General features: G+C 35.6%; 1 protein-coding gene across 1 annotated transcript; it reads right to left on the bottom strand.

The window, feature by feature from the left end:
• Positions 1 to 115: 115 nt before the first annotated feature.
• On the bottom strand, positions 116 to 26566 carry LOC136025938 (uncharacterized). Its single transcript, XM_065702033.1, has 5 exons — positions 26479 to 26566; positions 16246 to 16421; positions 12662 to 12787; positions 2429 to 2599; positions 116 to 557 (listed from the first exon to the last, which is right to left on the bottom strand). The coding sequence occupies exons 2-4, from the start codon at positions 16393 to 16395 to the stop codon at positions 2558 to 2560; spliced, it is 318 nt and encodes a 105-aa protein (XP_065558105.1). The 5' UTR covers positions 16396 to 16421; positions 26479 to 26566; the 3' UTR covers positions 116 to 557; positions 2429 to 2557.
• Positions 26567 to 27853: the final 1287 nt, after the last annotated feature.

Raw genomic sequence — 27853 nt, 5'->3', positions numbered from 1 at the left:
TCTTCATAAATTGTTTTGATAAACATAGTTATGTATTTATTTTAATTTTCTCTATCTTGTACTCCGTCCCTATGAACTATCCCTAGCTCTAAGAACAACAAGCAGTTTGCAAGAATACAAAGAAACAATATTTTATTGATTAAATTTATATTAAAATATAAAATAAAAAAATGTTGTTGTATGTTGAGTCAGGAAGAGGTTCTTTGGCAGGAGCAAAGGCCACATAGTTGCACAGCTTCAGTGAGCAGTAAATTCGTTAGGTGAAGGATGAGCAAAAAATTGAAGCAAAATTGATTAAAAAATTTTTGAGGGTTCTATTTTTTTAGTAAAATATAAAAAGGGGAGCAAAAAAAATATACGCGAATTTTACTGAGATTCTATTTAATTTGAGGTTTAGAACCCTTGTTTTTTTATTTAAACTTTAAAATTATAAGAAACCAGTTCTGCTGCACTGTCTTTTTATGTAAAAATAAGCGTCTATACACAAAAAGACGAATGCAACAGAGAACAGGCTTATACAGGGAGTTCCGAAATTTACTGCCCAGCTACTTCATTATCTAGAAAAGAAAAGAAAAGTCAATCATTTGCAGACAATAGACAATATGTTTTTCCGAACTAAAAAAATTTATAAAAGGATAAATTTCGAAGACTGGCTAAATACATTACAAGAGCGAAAACCTCAAGATGGTTGCGATGTCTGATCAGACCTTTTTTCTTCACATGTAATTATGCTGGCTATTAACAAATCCTTTTAAACTTTCCTGGAACATTTTCCACAGATACAAATGTGTTCCTTAAAACAGAATTAGTCAATACAAGATAGAATGCTAAATGTGAAAATGAGCACTACCTAAGGAGGGGCGGGGGTAGCATGGATTAGTTTTTGGCGGAAAAGACATTTTCCGGACAAAAACTTTCATGGGTAGATAAGGTGTGATTTAAAAAAATTACATTTTCTAAGAGCCCCACGGAGATAAAACCATCGAAAAAGTGATGAAGAACTAATATATTATACAATATATATATATATATATATATATATATATATATATATATATATATATATATATATATATATATATATATATATATATATATATATCATGAAAAGAGAAATCACCAATGCAACAGCACAAACACACACACAAAAAAAAAAAAAAAGAAAAAAAGAAAAAAGAAAAAAAAAAGAGAGACAGAAAGAGAAAAGGAAGACTGTTTTCCTAAATTAGTGATTAATATAGACCAGCACTTGAATGAGGCCTTAATCCTACTCATCCATACAATCACATAGGTCAAACAGCATAGCCATACACAATCAACCATAAAGAATAATCCGTGGACAGGCAGTCATGTCGTCAATAAGTATAAGTCGTCATTTACCAAACAATAGAAAAAAAAATATAAAAAAGACAAATAATTCAGAGGCAACAACCCAACACAAGGGCTCATCAGGAGAATACACTGGCCTATATAGGGTTTCGCCACTTTAAATTCTCTACCAAGCACAGTGTTGTGGCTACCACAGAAGATCCATGGCATCCCCGTGTCAGGTATCACCCCCAAAATACATGCCTATGAAAAAAAAAAAAAAAAAAAAACAGCAAATGTAAAACAACCAAGTAACACCAAAACAAGCTTATCCTGTTAATATATCCCTCTTTTTAGCAAGAATAGGTAAACTAAATATAATAAATTTTTACCAAATCACAAATATTAACACATTGCAAAAAACCTGAATGAACTAAACAATTATAGAATTGATCTTTACCATGTGGCTAATTAAAAAAAAAAAAATCCGCTCAATTAGAAACACAATTCAAAAAAAAAAAAAATCAAAAAAATGCAATTCAAAAAAAAAAAAATAAATATATATATATATATATATGCATATATATATATATATACAGATATATGTACATATATATATATTTATATATACAATGGGCGGACTTAATGTTTTTATTACATACATGAGGGGATTCCCCCCCCCCCCGTCAGTACCACGCTCTTTACACTAAAGCTTAAATTTTGTCCCAATTCATTAAGAATGACCCCAGAATCACAAAAGCCGCAGAATAAATAGTTGAAATTGCTTAAAATACTTTAGCGGAAAGAGTGAGGTATTAGGAGGAGGTGAGCCCCTCATATGCGTAGTAATTTCTGTTTTAAGTTTTAAAGCGGCTCCTTACTTCCAGTTGAAAAAACTTTTCATATTTATTTTTTCATTGTTTTTTTTTAAAATAATGTTAGAAAATCCTGCTCTCCCTTCATGAAAATTTTCCCCCGTGAAAAATTCCTCGATGAAAAGTTCGATCGAAACAAAAAATGGTTAAAAAATCGGTGGATTGAGAAAAAAAATGACATTAGCCTTGGAACATACAGAACTTCACTAACATCTATTAGAGTTCATATTCAATTTGACACATACCTTGAACTGTTTTACCAAGATACTCTCCTTTCCTTTCATTGAGAATCACACTCTGATATATTTTTCCAGTGGTGATATTGTTTTTTCTGTGAAGAGTCACGTCCAAAAATCGTTCATAATTGCCAAGATCTAAGTCAACTTCACCACCATCGTCAAGCACAAAAACTTCACCTAGGATGAGTATGAATGAATGATAGCATTCATTTATCCAACTTGGAACAGGTTTAAATTAGCTGTTCTCAGTATACATAATCAGATAAAAGAAAATATTTTCTCTTTAAATTTGTCCTTAAATCAAACATTAAGATTTTTGTTCTTTAATCATTAAATAGCCAAAAAAGCGTTGGGGCAAAAATACACTTAGTCTTGGATTGTTTTTTTTTTTTGTAGGAAAGGAGTGAGTCTTTTTTCCAAAAATGGGAGCCTATGAACATAAGTATGTGCAGAGTGATCCTCAAGGAGACGATCAAAGAATTTACAAGCCAAATATATATGAGAAAAGTGTTTTCCGATTTTTTCTTCAATGGGGAGAGAGGAGCCTTCAGATGAGTATGAAAGGGCTTACCATATGGGGAGGTCGTCCCCCTTCCTTTATTTTCGGACATGTAGGTGCACACAGAAGTAAGCCGTTACAGTAGGGCATTAGAACGTTTACCCTTGAGACATGTCAAAATTATTAAAAATATGTTCTTTAAGTATGCTACTTTCTGGGAGGATGGGGCATATAGAAGAATAAGAAAGTAAGAATTCATCCCCTTGCCTGTCTTTAACGGTCAAGGAGATGAAATTCTGGAACCCAATGAGCAAGAATATACCAGAAAATATCCGCCTTTATCAATTATTCCTTTTTATAGGCTAACCTATAGCTTCAGCTACTTTCCATCAAATACAGCACCATTTACCTTTTTTCTTATATGCTCTATAGCATTTATGCTTTACCTCTGTCTTCAAGTTTCTAGAGTAATTAGAGAAATTTCAGATTGTAATCCCTCTAAGCTGAGCACTGAACAGGGTAGCAAAGCTGTAAAGAAAAACTTGTTCCTATCTAAACTTGTTCCCTTTTCTTTTATACTTCTTGATATACTTACTTTTTATTATGTTTTTTTATTAATCTAGGTATCTTAGTTTTCAGTTTTTGGGGTTCTTTTTCATTTTTTTTTTTTTTTTACCCGGCTTATAATCTTAAAAACGATGTTCTATTTTCAAAAGATTTATGGTGTGATTTAAGCCTTGAGTTGGATTTAGTCATATTTCTGTTGGTTGTTGGGTTTGTTGACCAATGCTGTCTCTTTTTTTTCAAAAAGACCTTGCCACAATACCTCTTGAGAACAGAGACGATGTAGGTATATGCCTCCTGGGCCTCCTTGCCAGAAAAAAGTAGTCAAGTAACAGGAGAAACGTAACAGGGAACTAATTGAAGCTGTTAATTTAGATTCATAAACATTTGTTTAGCAAACTGTGCATGGATGATGGAATAGACGACAAGTGAGGAAGCAAGTCAATAAATCCACTTAAGGGTAACGCGAAGCCTTTTTTTTTAACCAAGACAAAAATACAGCCATTTTATCGTTATTAAATATTTGAAATAATTGAAATACTGGCTAAAACAAAACCAAGACCAAAATATAGCCATTTTACAACTGATGTTACTTTGCTAAAACAACAAGAGCTAAGAGCTCATATGGCACTTGTGACGAGGCGAGAAGAGCTAAGAGCCAAGAGATCATATGGTATGAGCTCTAACAAAATTCTATGAATCAATAGATTTTTTAAAAAGGAAAATAAGAGGCTTAATGCCGGTCAAGATTTAAAATAAGAGCTCTGAGTCAAAAAGTCCTTCTAAATATCAAAATTCATTAAGATCCGATCACCCACTCGTAAGTTATAAATACCTAATTTTTTCTAATTTTTCCTCTCCCTTTTGCCCCCCAGATGGTCGAATCTGGGAAAACGACTTTATCAAGTCAAATTGTGCAGCTCCCTGACACGCCAACCAATTTTCATCGCCCTATCACGTCCAGAAGCACCGAACTCGCCAAATCACTGAGCCCCTCCCCCCCCCACTCCCCCAAAGAGAGCGAATCCAGTACGATTCTGTCAATCACGTATCAAGGACATTTGTTTATTCTATCCACCAAGCTTCATCCCGATTCCTACACTCCAAGTGTTTTTCCAAGATTTCCCCCTCCAAATCCCCACAATGTCAAAAGATCTGGTCGGGATTTGAAATAAGAGCTCTGAGACATGAATTCCTTCTAAAAATCAAATTTCATTACGATCCGATCATCTATTCGTAAGATATAAATACTCCAATTTTCATGTTTTCCAAGAATTCCGGTTCCCCCCTCCAACTCCCCCGAATGTCAAAGGATCTGGTCGGAATTTGAAATTAGAACTTTAAAGCACAAGATCCTTCTAAATATCAAATTTCATTAAGATCTGGTCACCCTTTCGTAAGTTACAAATACCTAAATTTTCAATATTACCCCCCCCCCCCCAATTCCACCAGAGAGCAGATCCGGTCCAGTTATGTCAGTCACGTATCTTAGACAGGTTTCTATTCTTCCCATCCAGTTTCATCCTGATCTCACCGCTTTAAGTATTTTCTAAGATTTCCGGTCCCCCCAACTGCCCCCCCCCAATTACGCTTGATCCGGTTGAGATTTAAAATAAGATATCGGAGTTACGAGGTCCTTCTAAATATGAAGTTTCATGTAGATCCGATCACTCCTTCGTAAGTTAAAAATACGTCATTTTTCTTATTTTTCAGAATTACCCCCCCCCCCGCAATTGAGCGGATCCGTTCCAATTATTTAAATCACGTATGCAAGACTTCTGCTTATTTTTCCAACCAAGTTTCATCCCAATCCCTCCAATCTAAGCATTTCCCATCATTTTAGGTTTCCCCACCCCAAACTTCCCCCAATGTCACCAGATCCGGTCAGGATTTAAAATAAGAGCTTTGAGACACGATATCCTTCTAAAAATCAAATTTCATGAAGATCGGGTTTCATCCCGATCCCTCCACTCTAAGTGTTTTCCAAGTTTTAGGTTTCCCCCTCCCAACTCCCCGCCCCCATCACCAGATCCGGTCGGGATTTAAAATAAGAGCTCTAAGACACGATATCCTTCTAAACATCAAATTTCATTGAGATCCGATAACCCGTTCGTAAGTTGAAAATACCTAATTTTTCTAATTTTTAAGAATTACTCCCCCCCCCCAACTACCCCAAAGAGAGCAAATCAGTTCCGATTATGTCAATCATGTATCTGGGACTTGCGCTTATATTTCCCATCAAGTTTCATCCCGATCCCTCCACTATAAGTGTTTTCCAAGATTTTAGGTTCCCCCCCTCCAACTCCCCCCAATGTCATCAGACCCAGTCGGGATTTAAAAAAAGAGCTCTGAGACACAATGTCATTCCAAACATCAAATTTCATTAAGATCCAATCACCCGCTCATAAGTTAAATATACTTCATTTTTTCTATTTTTTCCAAATTAACCGGCCCCCACTCCCCCCCCCCCCCCAGATGGTCAAATCGGGAAAACGACTATTTCTAATTTAATCTGGACCGGTCCCTGATACGCCTGCCAAATTTCATCCTCCTAGCTTACCTGGAAGTGCCTAAAGTAGAAAAACCGGGACTTAAGGTTTTCCCCCTCCAACTCCCCTCAATGTCATCAGATCCGGTCGGGATTTAAAATAAGAGCTCTGAGACACAATATCATTCCAAACATCAAATTTCATTAAGATCCAATCACCCGCTGATAAGTTAAAAATACTTCTTTTTTCTATTTTATGCGAATTAACCGGGCCCCCACTCCCCCCCCCAGATGGTCAAATCAGGTAAACGACTATTTCTAATTTAATCTGGTCCGGTCCCTGATACGCTTGCCAAATTTCATCGTCCTAGCTTACCTGGAAGTGCCTAAAGTAGCAAAACCGGAACCGACAGAATTGGCGACTGCTATATGTCACTTGGTTAATACCAAGTGCCATAAAAACCTTCAGAAATTCAATAAAAAAAAATCAATTTTTTTTAACTGAAAGTAAGGAGCAATATTAAAAATTAAAACGAACAGAAATTATTCCGTATATGAAAGGAGCTGTTCCCTCCTCAACACCCCGCTCTTTACGCTAAGACTGAATTGAAAATTTTGGGCTGTCTTTAGTTCTTGTAAGAAGTTACAATAGTTGGTCCTTGTTAATATCAGAAATCTTATTCGAGAAAGTGCATTTGACAAAGAAATCTTTTGAACATCATTGGCATATTTACTTTCATCTAGTATTTTCTACCATTTTTATTTTTTTTTACATATAGCAGTGGGCAATACAAGATCTTCTCCAATGGTGATTACATTTTATTTTAATAAATAAGGTAAGAAAATTCATATAACGTGAAACATAAACATATAACGTATACGTTTCATATAACGTATAACATAAAAACATGCCATGATTAAAGATTTATTAAAATTTTTTTTTTCATTACCGTCACAATAATAAAAATGTAAAGAAAAATTGAATAAATTACTCTTTTTCGTACATTAGATTTTTTTTTTCTCAATAAGCCTACTTTATCCTGCCTGAGCAGCGTTTATAGCATTATTATTTGCGTCACTGCCATTCTTGTATAAGTTGAGCCATTTATCATTGGCTAAAAATTATTATGATCCGAAAATCAAATAAGTATATATAATAACTTGTTGTATACAATAATTGATCATTAGTGAATAAAAATAAATTAATCTATTTTTTACGGTGTTTTACGTGAGTTAAGGTAAAAAAAAAAAAGTTGGAGCTTTGAAAAACAATTTTTTACAGTGTCAAACGCTATCACAAAGAACATAACCCCAAACTTATTCGAAATATTGACGAACAAAGATCTTTAGTTTGTCCTTCCCAGCCTTTCAAGCACTCAGAGAGTACAGCTTCGTGATGTGGCGTAAAAATTATTCGATTCGAATGATGTAAGGATTTCTCAAGAAAAAAAAATTCCGGAAAAAGCATTTTATGCCGAAAATAGGGCTAACACTCAAAAAACCAACAACTCAAAATGCCTACGACTCTAAATGACCACGGCTAAAAAGGCCCACGACTCAAATTACCCACGACTCAAAATGCCCACGATTGGATAAATTTTAGGTTTCAGTCCTTAATTGGGGATGAGACGGGGGGTTACTCACTCCCTAAACCCATGTACACCAGGTGCCGGTGCCGGGAGGCACTGGATGGGTGCCATTTCATCCTACACAGGATAAAATCCCAAACACAAGTCCAAAAACTGTTATTTTTAATCAAAGAATCATTCTTACTTTCATGATGCAAGTTAACTGGTGGATTTGTATATCCTGGTTTTGCTTTCTGTGTCAGCACAATGTTATGCGGCATTGCTTATTTACTTGAACGCAAACAATTCTAAACTGATCAAAAAACACAGGAAACAATTATTTTTCACCCATCCGGCACCTCCCGGCACCTTCCACTTTTGTCAGTCTTTACCTTGTCTATGATGAAATGCCACCCCCATGGCATCGGCACCGGGTGTATATTAATTCCCGGAAATCCTCCCAGCACCTCGCGGTATCTTCTAATTTTATCAGATTTTGCCCTGTCTAGGATGAAATGACACCCCCCCCGGCACCTTCCACTTTTGTCAGTTTTTACCCTGTCTAGGATGAAATGGCACCCTCCCAGCGCCTTCTGGCACCAGCACCCGTGTACACGGGTTTGGGGAGTGAGCAACCCCTCGTCTCATCCCCAATTAAAGACTAAAACCTAAATATTATCCAATCGTGGGCATTTTGAGCCATGGGCATTTTGATCGTGGACATTTTGAGTTGTTGGCGTTTTGAGTCGTGGGCATTCTGAGCGTGGGCCTTGTGAGCGTGGGCCTTGTGAACGTGGGCAAAAAGATCGTGGTGATTTTGAGAACCACCTGAAAACAGTAAGACAACAATAGTATTAGCCAAGATTTAAGCCAGTGGATAAATTTAAAAAAAAATCATCATCTACCATCAACATAAGCCAGTCAGGAGAAATAAGCCAATATGGCAAAACAACAGAGTCAATTCTACACTAGTTTACATAACAGTCAGCGTTATTGAATCACTATATCGCTGAACCCATGTGGGGGAGTAACTGCAAAAATACACATCTAGATAATGTAAAATCGTCTACCAAATAAGATTATAAAAACTTAAGAGGGCTGTATGAACCCTCTTTGGGGACTCAGGAATCCACTCATATAAATATCATCATGACCAGGGGAAGACTTGATATTAAGAGAATTAAGTGCTAAACAAAATTCCTCTTGGGAATAAGGTTTCATCAGAGTGCCTTTATAAGAACAGGTAAGAGGGAGATTAAAAAAAGGAGGTCGGATAGGATGAAAATCTGAGCAACCATTTTTAAAAATATTAGTAAACAAATCTGCCTTCTTTTTATCTGAGACAATTGGATAACTATCCTGAATGATATCATATCTACGGTCATCATTAGGCTGCTTTCCACTATTTAGTTGGCTAATGAAATTCTGGACCTTTGAAATTGGGGTTCTAAAACTTATACTTGAGCTGAAATTCAGCCATGTACTCTGTTTAGCTCTCCTACAAAGTAGTTTCACTTTAGCACATGATTCCTTGTAAGAGATTGCTGTTGACTGAGATGGGTGCTTTTGAAACATTCTACGAGCCATTCTTTTTGCCAGAACTGCAACCCTAGACTCATCATTCCACCAATATTTGGGTCTTTTGGAGCCATTGTAAAAATGCGTCCTAGCCATTGGAATTGCCAATTTAGCTGACTCCAGAAGGATTGATTTCAAATTAAACTCAATTGCATTAATATCAGAATTGAAAGAAACAAAGGAAAAATCTACTTCATTTAATATCTCACGAAAAAGGGACCAATTGCCTTTGGAGTTAATAAATGTAGGGATGTAGGGTTTGGGAGTATAGTATAAATCTTGAAATGATGTAAGAATTGCAGAATGATCAGATTGAAGAAACGACACCTTTACCATCTGAACTAGATCATAATACGAAGAAGAACCTAGAAGCAAATCTATAGTTGAGAAAGAGTTAGAAGAAATATTATACCTGGTATGAAAGTCAAGTGAAGTGAAAATCAAGGTGTCTGGATAATGGACAGAATGTACTCTATTACTCTTCCTACTTTGTTGCTAGCAGCTGATTATTCCCAGAGAGGATCTGATAATTCTGCTTCCAAGATACTTTGGATGTCCTTACTCCCACTTGGATTATAAAAAGATTTTATGGCAAGATGGTTACCATTGGCTAAGGTAATTATTATACCAACAACATATATTTCATCCCTGTGGATAGTTAAGGGTTGAGGGGAATACAGGATTGAAATTCTCGTTTTGTATGTTTATTATTGAAATTCACATTTTGTTTGTATTATTTGTATGTTTTCTCGTTCATTTATTTAAAATTGTTTTTTCTTTATTTATTAAATATGTCTTGTTGCATTGATATCAGTTAACCAGTAATAGAAGAAGTGGGTAGGATTATACTCATTGCACTTCTACTTTCAGTGATTAAAAGCGGAGTGAAAAACTTCTTATATGGTTAAATACCCTTTTCTGGGATGCATCGGGCTGGGCAAGGGTGTTACAGACAGCATCAGGCTAATTTTGTATTTTTCGGTAAGCACTATAACTGAAAATGTTCATCACGATTGGTGAAACTGAATGGGTTGTTACAAAATTGGAAAGCTTGCCGACGTATGTGATGCTTTGCAAAAACAAAGGCTAACTTCTCGTGATGTTGAAATACTTAAAGAATACATGAAAATTATGGATCCAGAAGCAGTGACATTTAGACATTCTTCAGGGGGAGGAAAAATGTTTCCTTGATACTAATAATCTTACAATCAAATCGCTTGAAAGGAAGATAAAAAATATCAAAGATTTGGCGAAAGTCAGCCAGTCTTTGGTACATGCTCTACTTGTGGGTCTCGAAAAAAGGTTCCTCACGATCCTGGACGAGAGAGTTCTTCATGCAAGAGACTATGTTATTGCCACTGCAAGTCAATCTTTCTTCAAATTGAAGTGGTCTCCTGATAACCAGAATGATGTAACAGTTGAACTCTTAATGGACAAAGCAAAAAAGGTCAAAGATTTCAGAAGTACTGACGAAGCTGATAAAAGTAGTTTTTTGTCTGGAGATGAATACTTTAATCTTAGTAATGAAGAAACAACTCATGATAATCCTGTCAATCGTGGCCGTGAAACCAATTCTGTGAAGGTGGGGGATTTTGTCATATTTGAATGAGAGGCAAAAGGAACTATGTGCGCTCAAAGTGTACCCAAGGTTAATGAAAGTGTTCAGTTAGTACAACTGTATCATTCCTTCGTCCGCAACTGCAGAACGACTTTTTTCGGTAGATGGTGGAATTTTTACTCTAAGAAGAAACATGCTTGGAGATGGTATGTTTGAAAAGCTTCTGCTGTTGAAAGGAGCAAGTAAGAAATTTAAGTTTAGTTATGATGAAGCTGTAATGAACCTTCTTCGTAAATTATTTTCTTTTTATATCTCAAATGAAGTAAAATTCGATTTTTCGTGCAACCAGTTGATTTTTTTCATAAAAACTGTCGGTTTTTCTGAAAAGCAGTCGATTTCTCGTCAGAATCTTGCTTATCTTGACTACAAGGAAAGGGAACGGATACTAAAGAAGTGTTTTGCGCATTATTTACTGTAAGTATAACATTAGTACTTGACTACTTAAATACTGAAGTAAAATCGAAATACTTGATTACTTAAGTACTGAAGAACTTTTTCAAAAGTACTTATTACTTAAGTAGATTATTAGAGAAGTACTTAATGCTTGTACTTCAGTAAAAATTTCTCTGAGTACTTGGTACTTGTACTTAAGTAAAAAAAAAAGTACTTGGCAAAGCACTGACTAGTGGATAGATGTTGAAACTGCATCAGATAAATATTTTGTCTTAAGAAACATCCACTTCACAATTAAAAACTTAAGGCAACTCGCCAATTACAATAAAAACAAAAAATAATCAATTATTGTAAAGAGACATTGATCATCTAAACAATCTATATAAAATCGATAATTATTGGGATAGTAATATTCATCTTCAATCACCAGAACAAATTGAATAGAAATGAATTCCTTTGCATTATTACTAGTATTATGATAAAGAAGGACTGATAATTCTAAAATTAAGTTTTAGATTAGTAAAAAAACCTTACTAAGGTTTTTTTTTAAATCTTTAGAAGCTTTGAAAAATATTGGCTCATAATGTTCTTTTCTAAGCTGGGGACCTGAAAATCTTTTGGGACGCTAAGGAAATTGTATTTTCAAATTTTTTCACCTTTTATTTTGCATATCTTTTGAGCGTGAGGTCAAGCGGCAAGACATCAGTATTTCCTTGTGCTCTGAATTCCCCTTATGCCTTCCTCAAGACCAGAATATAATTTGCACTTTACTAAAAACAAATTTTTCGCTTTTTTTAATTTAATAAATAAAAAAAATACCAAAACTTGCAGGAACAAATATCAGTACATATATATACATATATATGTACATATATATATATATATATATATATATATATATATATATATATATATATATATATATATGTGTGTGTGTGTGTGTGTGTGTGTGTGTGTATACATTTAATCTGTTTGGAGGGGAAGCATGTAATGAAAAAAGACTTAGGGGAAATGGAAACTTCTTAGGAGGGTGTAGAGGGAATCTTTGATTAGATTATAATGGAGGAGTGTGCATAGCGCTCTTGGCCTCAGGCAGTTTGGTGCTGCGGTGAGTTGTTAGTAGCAGTAATTAGACAGGCAGTAAAAACGATGTACAGACATCTATTGTTATTCTTTTTACATTTTTACTGTAACTTACTCGTATGGCATAACAGACATGAACCAATCTTCGACTTTTCCCAAGCTGGAATAGTAAAGAATAAACCACCGGAAACGAGGAAGAAAAGTCAGTCAAATATGACCCCACTGACCCAGCCCAAGAGAAGCAAGTTTTAAAAAGATATTTATGTTATATTATCTATAGATATGTGTATTGCAGCATAAGGCGTATGCATATTTAAATTGATTTTTTTTCTCAGTAGACAGTTTTGTTTTTCTTAAACAATTTGAATTATTTGTTACTAAGAGCAGTGTTTCAGGCTAGCCCTGGTTTCATCCCAAATTAGCTTTCTTTTGAAATAATTTAACATACCTTTATTTCTTTTTCCACTGAATATTCTTCTTCTTTTTCGATTTCCTCTTCTTCTATTTTTCTTTCTTCTTCTATTCTTTTTTTTTCTTCTTTTTCTTTTGCTTCTATTTCGAATCGTATTTGGTACTGAATAAAGGTATAAGTTTACTGGTGATGCAAAGAAAAAAACTTAGTCGCAATTAATATAATCAAGGCTTTTGACAAGTGGACCGTCATGGAAATGTACAAAATGCTGCATAAGGTTTTGGAGAAATTTAAAGAAAAACTTTGTTTGAAAATAGTTAAAGGAGGACTTTTGACTAGTGTGGCGGTATAGGAGTGTACGCAAATAAAATAAAGTAGAATAGAGATAAACTAGTTTGAAAAAAAATAAAAGAAAAACTTTTTAGTAATATCAGGGTAAGAGATCGCTATAATGGTCTAAATAGAGCTAAAAGAAATTAAGATTTGCAGCGAAAGTCACCAGAGCTAGCAGTGTACAGAGAGGGGCCCCAGCGAGGTGTTGAGGGGTACAACCTCACTCATATAAGAAGTAATTTTTATTCGTTTTAATTGTCAATGCTACTCTCTTTACTTTCAGCTGAACCCATTTTGTAAATGAAGAGGGCATATGCCATCATAACCCATAGACTGTCTTTTGTTAAGCTTTCGTATAACATCACATTATTCACTAGAACTTACTGCAAAGGTACCCGGTCCAGGAGTATGTAAATGATGATTTAATTCCATTTCAAATTTATCAAGAGTGTTAACGTCGGGTTCGGTGAACTGACTTTTGAAATATGAATGCCATTGGTTCTCCCGAGTTTTATCAGTTTTATCATTTGCCGAACGAGTTTTACATAGATTACTAGGGTCATTTGCGATCAATTCCGCAATTGCAACACTTTGGTCAACCCGGTGAGCTTTGAGCTCCTTCTGGAGTGCCGCTTAGTAAGTAACCGTAAAGTAATTACAACTCCGTTTCTAGGTTTTCACAATCATTCCACAGACATAACCAAAATTTCGAAGACTAACAAGCGGATTTGAGGCTCTCGTTACTGGACCATCCAAATTTTTCAGTTCCAAATCTACACGTTCTCACTGGGACTCACTGCGCACAAAAAAATTCAATTCAATATGAATATCAGACTTGCCTATCCATGTTCCCGTTGGGGCAGATGAAACGGTTTTTATCTATCATGAAGTCACACTCCCCTTGGAGGATACCCTTATCAATCTTGTCCCAAGATTTAACACGTAAAATTTTGATTTCCTTTTGACAAATTCAGAGAAGGGAGTATCTCGGACGGGGACCGACAGGGTAAAGGGATACGGTCACTATATTCACCTTCAAACCGACTTTAACAATAAGATGTGCACTGGGAGGATGGAAGAAGACTACATGGTCAAGATTAGAGGTTTTTCCAGAAATTGAAATAGATGAATAATTTCGGTACAATCGAATAACCGGTTGGTAGAATAGATAGAAACGTTTCAGCTCTAGCCCACTTAAGATCATTAGAAATTGTGACACCAAGAAGCTTAACATGTTTCACTAGCATTTCGCTTGGGATAGGGTCGCAAAAAGCAGGAGTAGATTTCAAGAAGTTGATCGTCATTATCTGTGATTTAGTGGGATTTACTGTCATATTTAGACTCTCAGATTCATCCGAACATTAGGTTAGGATTTCAACGGGGTCACTTTTAATATTCCTATGACATACATCAAGGATCGACAAGTCATCCACATATTTCTATCTTTGAGGAATTCCTTGCCAATTTCGTTAATCATGACAAGAAACAATAGGGGTCCCAATAAGGTTCCTTGAGGTATTCCACAGTACCTAGGGAGGGGGTTAGAGAAGGTATTTTTGTATTTTACAACTTGTGATCTGTCTGAAAGAAACGATATAACAACATTTACTAAAAGTGGGTCAATTTCAAAGTTATAATGTAGTAAACGAATTAGGATAGTGTGGTCAACTAAGTCAAATGCTTTTTGGAAATCGACTAAAACCAGGTTTAGCCAAACGTTTGGCTTCTCTAGTTCACTTAGGATCGTGTGAATCAAGTGTACAAGGTAATGGGTGGTGGAGGTTTTTCTTAAATTACCAAACTGTCGGATGTCAATGCGTGGTATACTTTTAATTTTAAGCCAGTGACAAAGGAACCCTTCGTTTAGCTTAGAAAAAACTGGAGTGAATGTAATAGGACGCATGTTGGTTATAGTCAGACTGGAAGATTTCTTTGGAATGGGTGTTATAAAACCTAGTTTCCAGCAACTTGGAAATTTACCAGATTTTGTAATTTGGTTAAAAATATCAGATAAAGGTCCAACAATTGTGTCTGAAAAGGCATTAATCAAGTCAACTGGGATGTCTAATGGACAAGTACTTGATTTTTTTAGCTTTCGGATTTTATTTATAACATCAGAGGGAGAAATTTGGGGGAAAGAGGATGAGGGAGGAACAGTTCGACCTGAACCAGTGAAAGGGGGGAGACTTTGTACTATGGACGCAAGATAGAGGTTCAAATCGTTGGCTATCTTGTCAGTGGTATTCTGTGGCCTGCTTTGTTGTTAATTCTTAGTTTGGGCACAGAGGCAGTACTTTTCTTTTCCAGTCACAGGACCTCAGTTTTTATGGCACTTGGTATCTACCAAGTGACATATAGCAATGGCAAATTCTGTCAGTCAGGCTGTCCTGGTTTTGCTACTTTGTGCACTTCCAGGTAAGATAGGACAATGAAATTTGGCAGGTGTATCAGGAACCAGACCAGATTAAATGAGAAATTGTCGTTCTGCCGATTCGACCATCTGGGGGAGGGATTCGGGGGGTGGTTAAATTGAAAAAATTCAAAAAATGAGGTATTTTTAACTTTCAAACAGGTGATCAGAACTTAAAAAAATTTGATATTTGGAAGGATATCATTTCTCAGAGCTTTCATTTTAAATTCTGACCCGATCTGGTAACATTGGGAGGAGTTGGGGGGGGACCTAAAATCTTAGAAAACGCTTAGAGTGGAGGGATCAGGATGAAACTTGGTGGGAAAAATAAGCACAAGTCCTATATACGTGATTGATATAATCGGAACGGATTCGCTCTCTTTGGGTGAGTCGGGGGGGGGGATTAATTCTGAAAAATTAGAAAAAATTGAGATATTTTAAACGTCCGAATGAGTGATTGGATCTGAATGAAATTTGATTTTTGGAAGGATATCGTGTTCCAGAGCTCTTATTTTAAATCCTGACCAGTTCCGGTGACATTGGGAGGAGTTGGGGGGGGGGATCTAAAATCTTGGAAAATCCTTCGAGTAAATGAATCCAGATGAAGTTTGGTGGGAAAAATAAGCACACGTCCTAGATACGTGATTGAAACAACTGGAACAGATCCACTCTCTTTGGGGTAGTTGAGGGGGGGGGGATAATCCTGAAAAATTAGAACAAATGAGGTATTTCAACTTATGGAGGAGTGATTGGATCTTAACCATTAAGTAATTGAATCTAACCTACTGTCATTCCTCAACTGGCTTCTAAATTTGCATGGAGTCTTAATGGTAAGAGCCTTTAAGAAAAGAAAAAACAGATTAATAACTGTGTTTACCCAGTCATCAACTATCCTGTTTATCCAGGTCTCGGAATCGTATGCTGGATCTTTTAGTTGTTTTTCAAAGAATGTCTTCAAATTGGATATGCTTGTTTCAAATGCTTTTTGATATCGTTGTTGCCCATTAAACCGACGGTTCATGTACATATTTACCAAGTGCTCATCATTGCATTCTGCAAAAAAAAAAACAGGGAGAACTGTGGTTAAATGTGTGGTAAAATGTGGTGCAAATAATTTTGTATCTCTTAAAAAATATCCTAATATTCTTGTCATACTCTCTTGTTTTCCCGTTTCTGTTATGCCAATAATTTCATTATAATCAAAATTTCCACTTGCATTACCATATAGCCCAATGTGAGATGGTATCCAGATAATTTGTGTTGCGAGAGCACCACTTTGGTTTCGTCCCGTTTTTTTTTTTTTTTTCCATGCTGCCGATGTCGGCTTATTCCTAAAAACTGGTAAGGGTCTAACCTGTGCGGTTTTTACGGAAAGTGTGGACCTCAGGCCGGATTGAGGAATATGGCATTACATTTTGGAAAGCTCCACAGAACTCTTTCCTGGGGCCAAAAAGGATGGTTTTTAGCTTGTTTACGAGCCAGAGCCTATGGTGTGCGAAGTGAAGTGGAGTTATGTAGCCATGTCAGAGAGGAGTATCTGAAGTTTTGCAGCCAATCTTTCAGAATATTGACATTAATTAGATCATCATGTTTCTTTCTATTATTATTTACATCTTAATTCATTTAAAATTGTATTTTTAATCCCAATATTATACACAACATCCAGAACTACCACTCACGATCAACTGGATATCTAGAGTCTACATAGCGTAACCGATTCAACAATGAACTAATCACTGAAAGAACAACAAACAAATATATAATTGGGGCTATATATGTGTCCATCAGGAGGGGGGAGTGTTTGGGCACCGACTATAACGTTAAAGCAGGGGCTGTTGCCCATATGTATGGATGTTACGCCCTGTCATAGCTGTCCTCCTATAGGTGGTGTTCTGCGTCACCAAACAATTTAACCCATTACTGGGAAAATGTTCGTAACTCAAGGGACGTTTAGACGCACCAATGGACCCTGTTGAGTGCACATTTGAAAAATATTCTTCCTCCTCCAAGTGTATTTATGGTCCTGGTCAGGGGCAAGGCCCCCCTTGGTCCATACCTTCTATGGAGATACCCTACATATCTGTAGGGCGTCCCCCTATTGCCACCTGGGGACTTTCTAAGTGGCCTGGGGGAGGCCTCTTAAAGCTAGAAAATGGCTTCAAAATTACCAGCTTTAAGGGAGGCTCCTTAAAGCTAGTAAAAGTTGGTTATTGTGGCTGCAAATTATGGCTGCTTTTATCATGGCAATTGGTTACAACAAAATGTGGCTACTATGAGCACAACTATGGCTACTCCCCTAGTATGTTGCAATAAATTACGGCTATTATAAAAATTGCAACTGCTTCCTTCCTAAATTGCACAAAAACATGGTTTTTATTACCACAACTGCAAAATTATGGCTACTATTATCATGGCTATTATTTACAATAAATTATGGCTAATACAAACAGAATTACGGATACCCTATCTCCAGTGCTGCAATATTAGCTATATTACCTAATTCATGACTAATTTAAACAAAATTAGAACTATCCCCCCCCCCCCATATTGCAATAAGCCAAGGCTACTCGTATGATGACAATTAGTCGTAATAAATTATTGCTATTATGAATTAAACTATGGCTAATACCTTCTGACATTGCAATAAGTTATGGCCATTATTAGTATGGAAACAAAATCATGGCTAGAAATATATACATGGCGAGAATTGGATGATACAACTTTTCTTTAGTTATAACAATCAGCTCAGGAAGGGCCATGCAAAAGAGTGTTATCTTTAAAAAGCAAACTTTAAAAAAAATTTCTAAGTTATGCATTTAGCGTCAAACCACAAGCAATTCACCCAAATGCTGTACATGCTTGTAAGTAATAAAAAAAAAATAGACCTACTTTGCCTGGGCAGCGTGAAGTGTTGCAGCAGCCTTTGTCCGGCTTTGCGCGACTATTATACTAAAACTGACGTTCCATTTTTCTGTGTCCATCACTTAAGCTTGATTTATGTCGTTTCATCAGTTTTTTTTCATTTCATAATGAAAAAACAGCAAAAAGTAATTTATAATAAAAAAATTTACTGATGGAAGTGAAGAAAAAATCAAAATAAAACCAAAATGACTGCTTCTTTGAATATCAAATTAGCCAACTCGTGATACATTCTTATATTTGCAAAATTTGCAAAAAAACTACCATGTTTTGGAAAATGCAAAATAGTGCTTTACAATGATTTTTTTAAGAGTGGAAACAATACTCTTTAAGAATGTATTACGGTGGAAAATAAAAGTATTTTGGGATGTTTCACGTGAGTTGAACATGGTTAATTTGATATCTATTGTACATAATCATTTTGAAAACAAATGTGGAAAGATGGTGTCTAGATAGTGTTTAAAATATAAACTAGCCTCTTGAATTCGCCTAATAGCTTGAAAACATCAATACTATACGAATCCTTTGGATGAATTGAAGGATTTTTTTGAAGCGGATAATAGAGAATGATTTTCTTTCGGGGGGAGGGGTTACAAAAAAAAAACTAAAAACGCATAAGAAATTTATCTATATTCACTTTTGTTACGTTTCTAAGAGTCAGGATAACATGTCGGGGGGGGGGGGGGGTTGAAAACCCCTAACCTCACCCTGGATACGGCCTTGATTATGGGTAATAATAGGACCTCTGGATTTCATATAAAGGTTGATTAATTCTTGATTTCAAATATTACTTAATTACGTTTCTAAAATTAAAAATCAATAAAAAATTTTAGGCTATTGATAATTTTTAATAAAACAGCAGAAAAACATCTTTTTTGTTCTTCAGTATTTGAAAAATACAAATGGCAATATTTTAAATTGTAGAAAAAGATAGTATTTTTCCTTTCTAGAAAACAGATGAAAATGAGGTCAATACACAACCTTCATGACAAAATTACTTGACTTAACTTGACTTAATGCTCCTGCTGAAATGCTTCCAGCGTTGAGAGTGATGCTACATGGTGCCTCCATTTAGACTGGTCTCTTGCAAGGATGTGGACCTCCTCTTGAATATTTGCCATGGCTAAGAAGACACCTCTCGTGTCCTTCCATCTGGTTGGGGGACGACCTCTTGGGCGTTTCCAACCATGCAGCACGGGACAAAAGTCAAAAATCGTTAGTGTGGGAGTGTTGGGGGCATGCAAAGGAGATGTCCATACCCGCTTAGTGCTCGTTGGGCGAGTTGGACTGAGAAGAGTGTTTCAGCAGTTAGCAACAGGAGGTTCTTGTTGCTAACAAAATTGTGCCAGCGTAGTCCTTCAATGCAGCAAAGATGTTTTGTTTGGGCTATATTTAAGGTGCTAAGCACAGACTGAGTGGCTGACCAGGTTTTGGCTCTGTAAAGAAGCACAGGTCCCACTGAAGCATTGTATATGGGCATCTTGGTCCTATGGCTGATAGAAGCTTTTCCTCCAAAGGGCACTTAGTCTTCCCACTACTGCTGAGGCTTTGGCAATTCGGTTCATTAGATCTTTGAGGATTCATCCGTCATTTGAGAGATAGAGCCAAGGTATGTAAATTCATCAACAATCTCAGCTGGTTTGTCACCAACCATTAGGACTCACGGGGGATGCAGTGAGTTATGGGGTTCAACAAACATCACTTTTGGCTTCTGCCAATTAATCGAAAACCCTATCTTTAAGGCTTCATCAGCAAGGATCTCTAGGGCTTCTCTGAGCTTTGACGGTGAATCAGAGACAAGAGCAAGGTCATTGGCATAGTCAGCATCTGAAAGTACTCTATTGCCATAATGCAACCTCAACTGAAGGCGGTTTATGGTCCAAGTCATAATGTAGTCAATGACACAATTAAATAGCTCTGCAGCAGTAGAACAGCCCTGACGGACTCTAGTATTGCTTTCAAAAGATGAGCTGTGTCTGCTACTGACTTGCCTGCAGCTCTCAGTCCCTTTGTGGAGCCGCTCAAAAAGGTTGCAGTACTTTGCTGGTAGTCCTGTTGTTTTCAATATGAGCCAGAGTGATTGTCGGTCGACAGAATTGAAAGCAGCCTTGAAATCCACAAAGGCATCATATGCTTTTTGTTGAAATTCTCGAGTCTTTTCTATCAGCTGCCTCAATGTGAATATTTGCTCCATGATGGACCTTCCTGGCATGAAGCCAGCCTGTTGGATTCTTTGTTCGCTTCTGAGGAAAGTGGTACAGTGGTCCAGGAGGGTCAGAATGAAGAGCTTCCCGGGCACAGAGGAGTTTGATACCACAGTAGTTGGAGCAGATTCTGCAACTGCCTTTCCATTTCCAGAGAGGCAGAATGATGCCCGTTTGCCAGTCTTCTGGAATCCATTCTGTACAAAATACTATGGAAAACAGTATTTGGAGCCAGAAAAGGGTCAAAGACAAAATTAGATCTGACAAAGTTAAACCTTAAATGAGCTAAAGGGAGAAACTGGTATTTATTGGTTTTCTCAAATTAACATATTACAACTTATACATACCCAGCTCATATAAGTAAGACAGAGAAAAACTCAATTTGGTTTAACTGAAAAGTAAGGAATGTAGCACTAAGCACTGATTGAAAATCGATAGTTAGAGAAATTATACATTTATAGCCAGTACTAAGCCAAAAGAGTAAAGTAGTTGTATTTTCCTATCCATTAGGTTTTATTTCCACAAAATAAAATGGAAAAATTGTTTTACCCAAAAAGCTTTTGCAGATATTGTAGGGTAACAATCTGTTCTATGGCCTCTTTGGGGGAAAAAAAGAAGAAATAACAATAGAGCAATATACAGTCTACAGTCATTCCTTCCATAAAAGTCTTAGATGCCCTATGGACAGAACTTACAACCCTTGCCCAGGCTCTGGTAGTTTGTATCAACCCCCAAAGTCTTGTTATATGATTTTCTGACTATTTTGAATAAAAGGACTGTCTCAAGTTTCTATTGGATGCATCTTGGGAAAACACAAAATGGGTGTGATAAAGGAGGGGGCTAGCTGTACTCTGATCATTTTAACTCTTAAAAGGGCCAATAGAACTTCTGATTACAAACCCAATGCATATACAACTAGCATTTCTAAAAAAAATATATATGCCCCAAGGGCATAACTTAGAACCCTTGCCCTGAGACCAGTGTGGGGGGAATGTCTTCCTCACAGCCTTAATTTTCAGACCCTTCAACTACAATTAAAAAAATTCTATATCAAAATTTTGCTTGGTCATGTTTGGGGAAATGATGGGCTTGGAAATTGATGGAAAAGGGGGGGGGGGGAGGGACTGGTTGCTTTCAAAACAATTAAGACTCTTAAAAAGAACACTATAACTTCCAATTTCAAATCTAATAAGCCTCATCTTAAGTTTATATACAATAAAATTCCATAAATTCCATTCCATTGAAAACTAGCATGCCAAAAGGTAAAACTTACAACCCTATGCCCAAGGAAATGGGTTTATTTTCAACCCTAGAGGCATTACAATTAACATCTGTATATCACAATTTCCATCAGATGTTTTCAGTGAAAAGAGGAACTGTCAGACAAGGGGGACTAGTTGCTCTCCATCACTTTGACTTGTAAAAGGGAACAAAACTTCAATTTTCAACCAAATAAGACTTGTTCCAAAGTTAAACAAACACCCCATCCATAAAAACCTTAAATACCCTAGGGCATGACATACAACCTTCCCTCCCAGACTCTGGTTGTTTGTACCAGCTCCAAAAGCCTTGTTAGATGATCTTTGTACTATTTTGAATAAAATTACTATAAAACTTCTATTAGATGACTGTTGAGGAAACATATTGTGTGCGTGGGGGGGGGGGGAGGGGGAGGGTGGCTACCCTTTAACTCTTAAAAAGGGCACTACAAATTCTAATTACCAAAGTAATTCTGTATGCAAAATGAAACAAAGCCTAACAAAATACCAACTAAATATTTATTAGAATATAACTACAATATAATTTTTGACTGAACTGAAGCTAACTGTCTCTGTATTCAAACAGCAAAAAACTGGTTATTGCCTGGTCTTATAGGTCCAAATTCTCAAGTAAAGGATAACAGATCAAGTACCAGTAAATCCTTACCCTCCCCTCCATGATTCCATGGATTGGCACTCCTGCATTGTGATATGGCAAGGAATATGACACCAAAATGATAAATCCCAAAGATTAGTGTAAATCTAAATGGAACAGTTTGCCCACTGTAGGTATATTTAGATTTAATTTTTTATTAACAATATTCTGTTACAACATTCTCATGGCCAAGTGTAGATCTCTACTGAAATATTTGTAATTACTCCCTTTTTTACTGGCTATTATTTTGTTTGATTTTCATTATTGCTCAACTTTTCTTTTTTATTCTGTTAACCAAGACTATAGATATTGAACCATTGATTTAAACTAATCTTAAGCAAATTTACATAATAAGTATTTGTATTTTCTTTATGATTGTGGTCAAGCCACAATAAAGTCAAATTTTTTGTAAAAACTAAATTACCCAGGAGTGCAATGCGACTGGGTAGTCCCATCATTAGTTTATTCAATTGAGCTTCTTTAAACTTCCAAATGTATTTTTATGATTGGTCAATTATGAAAATGATTTAGGGCACAGTTTCTGAAATTAAAAACAATAGAAATTTTGAACAGTATATTCACAAATTGTGTGAGCAGAAAAAGAGTTGAGTAATTTTCTAAGCCTAAAACTACCACAAATCACTCATGTCTTAAATACAGGAATACTTTCTTGTCCTTTTTTATATATGATCTTAGTCATTAACTGTTAAGCCATTGAAAGTCCAAACAGCCATGGATAATCAAACTCCAGACAGCAAGACATACATGAACAGGAGTGGAACCAACATGGTACAAAATTATAAGTAGCAATTGTATTAAAATTCAATACTACTACTAATAACTCACTGAAGCACCAAGCACCCTGAGGTGATCAAGGCTACACATAATCCTCCTCCATCCATGTCTATTCAAATCCCTCTGCTTTACACCCTCCCAGGAATTTCCCATAAATCTTTTTTTTACAACATAATTCCACTGCAACCATGAATGACCTGCTTTCTGCTTAGCCCTAGACAAACACCTAAAACAAGAAGAACAATATAGAATTTCTCAAGATAGTGGGAAACAAATTACAATGAATATTTTGGCCCCATGTCCAAGGGCTGTCTTCAAAATATAGGACTATAAGAAGAAAAAACTTATAACAGGTTTAGTGTTTTTCCCTAAACTAATAAAGTAAAATATATCATTATATTGGGGAGCAGCTACATTAACTACTCCCCATAAGCAAGATGTATATAACAATGAAGACCACACTGCCTTTCCATCATGAACATCTAAAACAAGAACAACAACAGGGAATTTCACATACTAATCCTGTTGAAGTTTTTTCTTCTGATACACTTTTGTATTGCTGAAGATGGCCCTTGGACATACAGCTGAAATATTCATTCTTGTTTGTTTCCTACTGTCTTGAGAAATTCCCTATTGATCTTCTAGTTTCAGATGTTTGTGTTGCTAAGGTGGTGGTGGTCTTTTACATTTGCTATTTACATCTTACTTATGGTGAGCAGTTGACCAATGATCAATTTTACTTTATTAGTTTAGAAAAAAAAACATTATCCTGTTGTAAGTTTTTTTCTTCTTATATATTTTTGTATTGCTGAGATGGACATTGGACATGGGGCTGAAATATTCATTCTAATTTGTTTCCTGCTGAAATATTCATTCTAATTTGCTCTTCTTGTTTTAGGTGTTTGTGATGAAAATGCAGTGTGGTCTTTGTTGCTATTTATTTAGGTCTAGATCAGGGAGTCCCAAAATTATTTGAACAATAGACTCCTTTCCAGAAAAAATTACTTGGTGCCACCTGGATTTTGTATTTATTTTAATAGCAATTAATAAGGGATACAAATATAATTGTATCTGTGAGAAGAGGAATTAACATGTAAAAGACTACTTTTTATAATTTTACAATATAAATCATCAAATGTTTTGGGAATAAATCTTTCTATCAAATATAAGTCAATTTCTAAATTTGTTAAGTTAGAATAAGTTAAAATAAATTAAGTGATGAAAAAATAACACCAAAACCATGTTAACAAATGATCAAAATTTATAAATCTTAACTTAAATTTTTATTTTATCTGTAAACATGTCATAAGGGTTCCCAATTAGCCTATTTTCTCTTTTCTTTTAAACTTTCACTACCCTCTAAAGATTATCATTGCACCCCAAATGCACCTGTGCCCATTACCAGGATTCTGGTTTCCTCCAACAACCCCACTGGGTAGCAGTATCCACTTTGAGAATGACTGATATAAATAAATTTTTGATGTATTCTTTAATTTATTTTTGACCCCCACCCATGAAAAAATCCTTTTGTACCCAACCCTCTCCCTCCCAAGTACCGGTAACTATTTTACAAGCCAGAACTTTCTTATTAAAATAAATCACAAAACCTCCTTTTTTTCAAAGTGGGTGGTCAACTGGCCATAGCTTTAAATAGATCTGCTTAATTGAAATGCAACAAAATTGTTTTCAGCTTCATAACTTTGCTCAATTCCATTTTATAAGGTTTTTAAGATATGCAAACACATTTCCTAAATTTAAAAAAACAACTAAATTAAATTTAAAAACATTATCCTGTTGTAAGTTTTTTTCTTCTTATGTATTTTTGTATTGCTGAGGATGGGCCTTGGACATGGGGCTGAAATATTCATTCTAATTTGTTTCCTGCTGAAATATTCATTCTAATTTGCTCTTCTTGTTTTAGGTGTCTGTGATGAAAATGCAGTGTGGTCTTTGTTGCTATTTATTTAGGTCTAGATCAGGGAGTCCCAAAATTATTTGAACAATAGACTCCTTTCCAGAAAAAATTACTTGGTGCCACCTGGATTTTGTATTTATTTTAATAGCAATTAATAAGGGATACAAATATAATTGTATCTGTGAGAGGAGGAATTAACATGTAAAAGACTACTTTTTATAATTTTACAATATAAATCATCAAATTTTTTGGGAATAAATCTTTCTATCAAATATAAGTCAATTTCTAAATTTGTTAAGTTAGAATAAGTTAAAATAAATTACGTGATGAAAAAATAACACCAAAACCATGTTAACAAATGATCAAAATTTATAAATCTTAACTTAAATTTTTATTTTATCTGTAAACATGTCATAAGGGTTCCCAATTAGCCTATTTTCTCTTTTCTTTTAAACTTTCACTACCCTCTAAAGATTATCATTGCACCCCAAATGCACCTGTGCCCATTACCAGGATTCTGGTTTCCTCCAACAACCCCACTGGGTAGCAGTATCCACTTTGAGAATGACTGATATAAATAAATTTTTGATGTATTCTTTAATTTATTTTTGACCCCCACCCATGAAAAAATCCTTTTGTACCCAACCCCCTCCCTCCCAAGTACAGGTAATTATTTTACAAGCCAGAACTTTCTTTTTAAAATAAATTACAAAACCTCCTTTTTTTCAAAGTGGGTGGTCAACTGGCCATAGCTTTAAATAGATCTGCTTAATTGAAATGCAACACAATTGTTTTCAGCTTCATAACTTTGCTCAATTCCATTTTATAAGGTTTTTAAGATATGCAAACACATTTCCTAAATTTAAAAAAACAATCATTGATAGGGCTCAAAATTCAACTCAAATAAGAGGAATTGCATTTTCAGAACTAAAGGCAGAGAAAAAGCAACTAGGCTAATAGCCTAGTTGCTACTATTAAGGTAAAATTATTAATTAAGTCAAATTAATTAAGTGAATTAAGGTAAAATGTTGTTTTGTCAAAACCTGTCATGTAGGCAAATTTCAGGGCCCTCTAGAGGGAGAAGGAGTGGAGGTGGGTACTTTAAAATACCTTCCCAGAACATACTTTAGCCTGTAGACCCATCCCTGAAAGTTTCATTTCCTAACCCAAACCCTTTCCGAGATAGCAAGAAGTCCATTAACTAGAATTTTCCCATATAGGCTAATTATACACACCAAAGGCCTGAAGCTTTTGTTAGCCTAGTTTTCCATTAGATGGAGTCTGACCTCTGTTAATATAGGCTAATCATACACACCAAAGGCCTGAAGCTTTTGTTAGAAGGTACAAAGAGCTTTATACTTACCAATTTTATTTATTTTACTAGTTCTCAGCCAGCCAAAGGGCTGGCTGAAATTGCAGCCCAAGTGCAGACAAAATGTCGGAGACTTTGATGATGGTGATAGAGGGAATAACCGACCAGCGTTGCAACGTCTTCTATCTATGAATATGTTCCCTGAGTATCGTAGAAGTCACACTTTAGCCCTGTCTTAATTGATGTATCGGCCTGCCTATAGTTGGTAGATTAAATAAGGCGTGGCTTCTTGACTTAAATATAAAGAATTGTCAGTTCATTCATATCATCAATTTGAATACTTGTCAATTCTATTTTCTTTGAAGCCATCCAATCCTCTTTGTAAATAACGAGTGAGATTTTTTATTCACAGTGAACTAAATTTCAGCACCCATTCTAAGAAATCTGTGGCTAGTTAAGTATAACCTTTCAAATCGATCTTCAAAAGCCATAAGCCTTCCGTGTGATGGACGTGTTGGTTTTGAGCTCAAAGATATAATTTTTATATCCTCCCTATATTAAAAAAAGCATACAACAGTTTTGAAAGACGTGCCACCAAACTTATATACAGGGGGTGGAAGCTTTTCTATCCTTGAAGACTAGTTAACCTAGTTCTCCAAACACTTGTATAAAGAAGAAATAGATATGATGCCATGAAGCCAATAATAACCGATGAGCTATACGAGAAACGGACAATCAAGATAAACTAATAGTTTCCCCGATGCTGAATTTTGTTAGCAAAGCAGAATCAAAAATTATCTCGATTCCACAGAGTTCATTAGGAATTACTTCTCAGCTCTAAAATTCAACCTAGAAAAGAAGGTCATTTTGGCAATCCTTCGTTTTTAGTACTGCTAAGATGTCCTCGCTTTTATGCTTATGATGTGTTTTATTTTGTTGTTCTAAAAATATAGTTTTAACTGAAAAAACGCCTTACAAGCCATAACCAGATAGATTAGTAACTACAGATACAATTTCAATCAACCACATAGAATGTCAACCACGACAAAAATGGAAAGGATGCCTACTTGAAACCTTAGAAAATTTGCCTGATTTCGAACAAGGTGGGAAACAACCCTAAAGCATCAAGTGATCCTTATAAGAATCACACCATCAGACCCAGGGTATCAGAGAACCCTCTTGTAAAGGTTTCAAACTCTTATATGCAAAAATGTGATTTATTTCCTGTAGAAAGATCACGGAAGAATGTTTACTAGTTCATGTTAAATATGTTTGCTACTCATACTACAACTGTTCCTACATTGCAAGCAGAGGGTATTAAGCTGAAGCTTTCTAGGCTGACAAATTAATGTCTCAAAATTGGCTCAGATTATTAAGTTAGACTTTTCAGGGTAAGTTTTGACAGATTTTGAACTCAAAAGAAGAT

The sequence above is a fragment of the Artemia franciscana genome, chromosome 4 (assembly GCF_032884065.1).
Source record: "Artemia franciscana chromosome 4, ASM3288406v1, whole genome shotgun sequence".
In the NCBI taxonomy this organism is placed as follows: Eukaryota; Metazoa; Arthropoda; class Branchiopoda; order Anostraca; family Artemiidae; genus Artemia; species Artemia franciscana.
The sequence above is the reverse complement of the archived record's forward strand: the minus strand, read 5'-3'. Positions and strand labels throughout refer to the sequence as shown.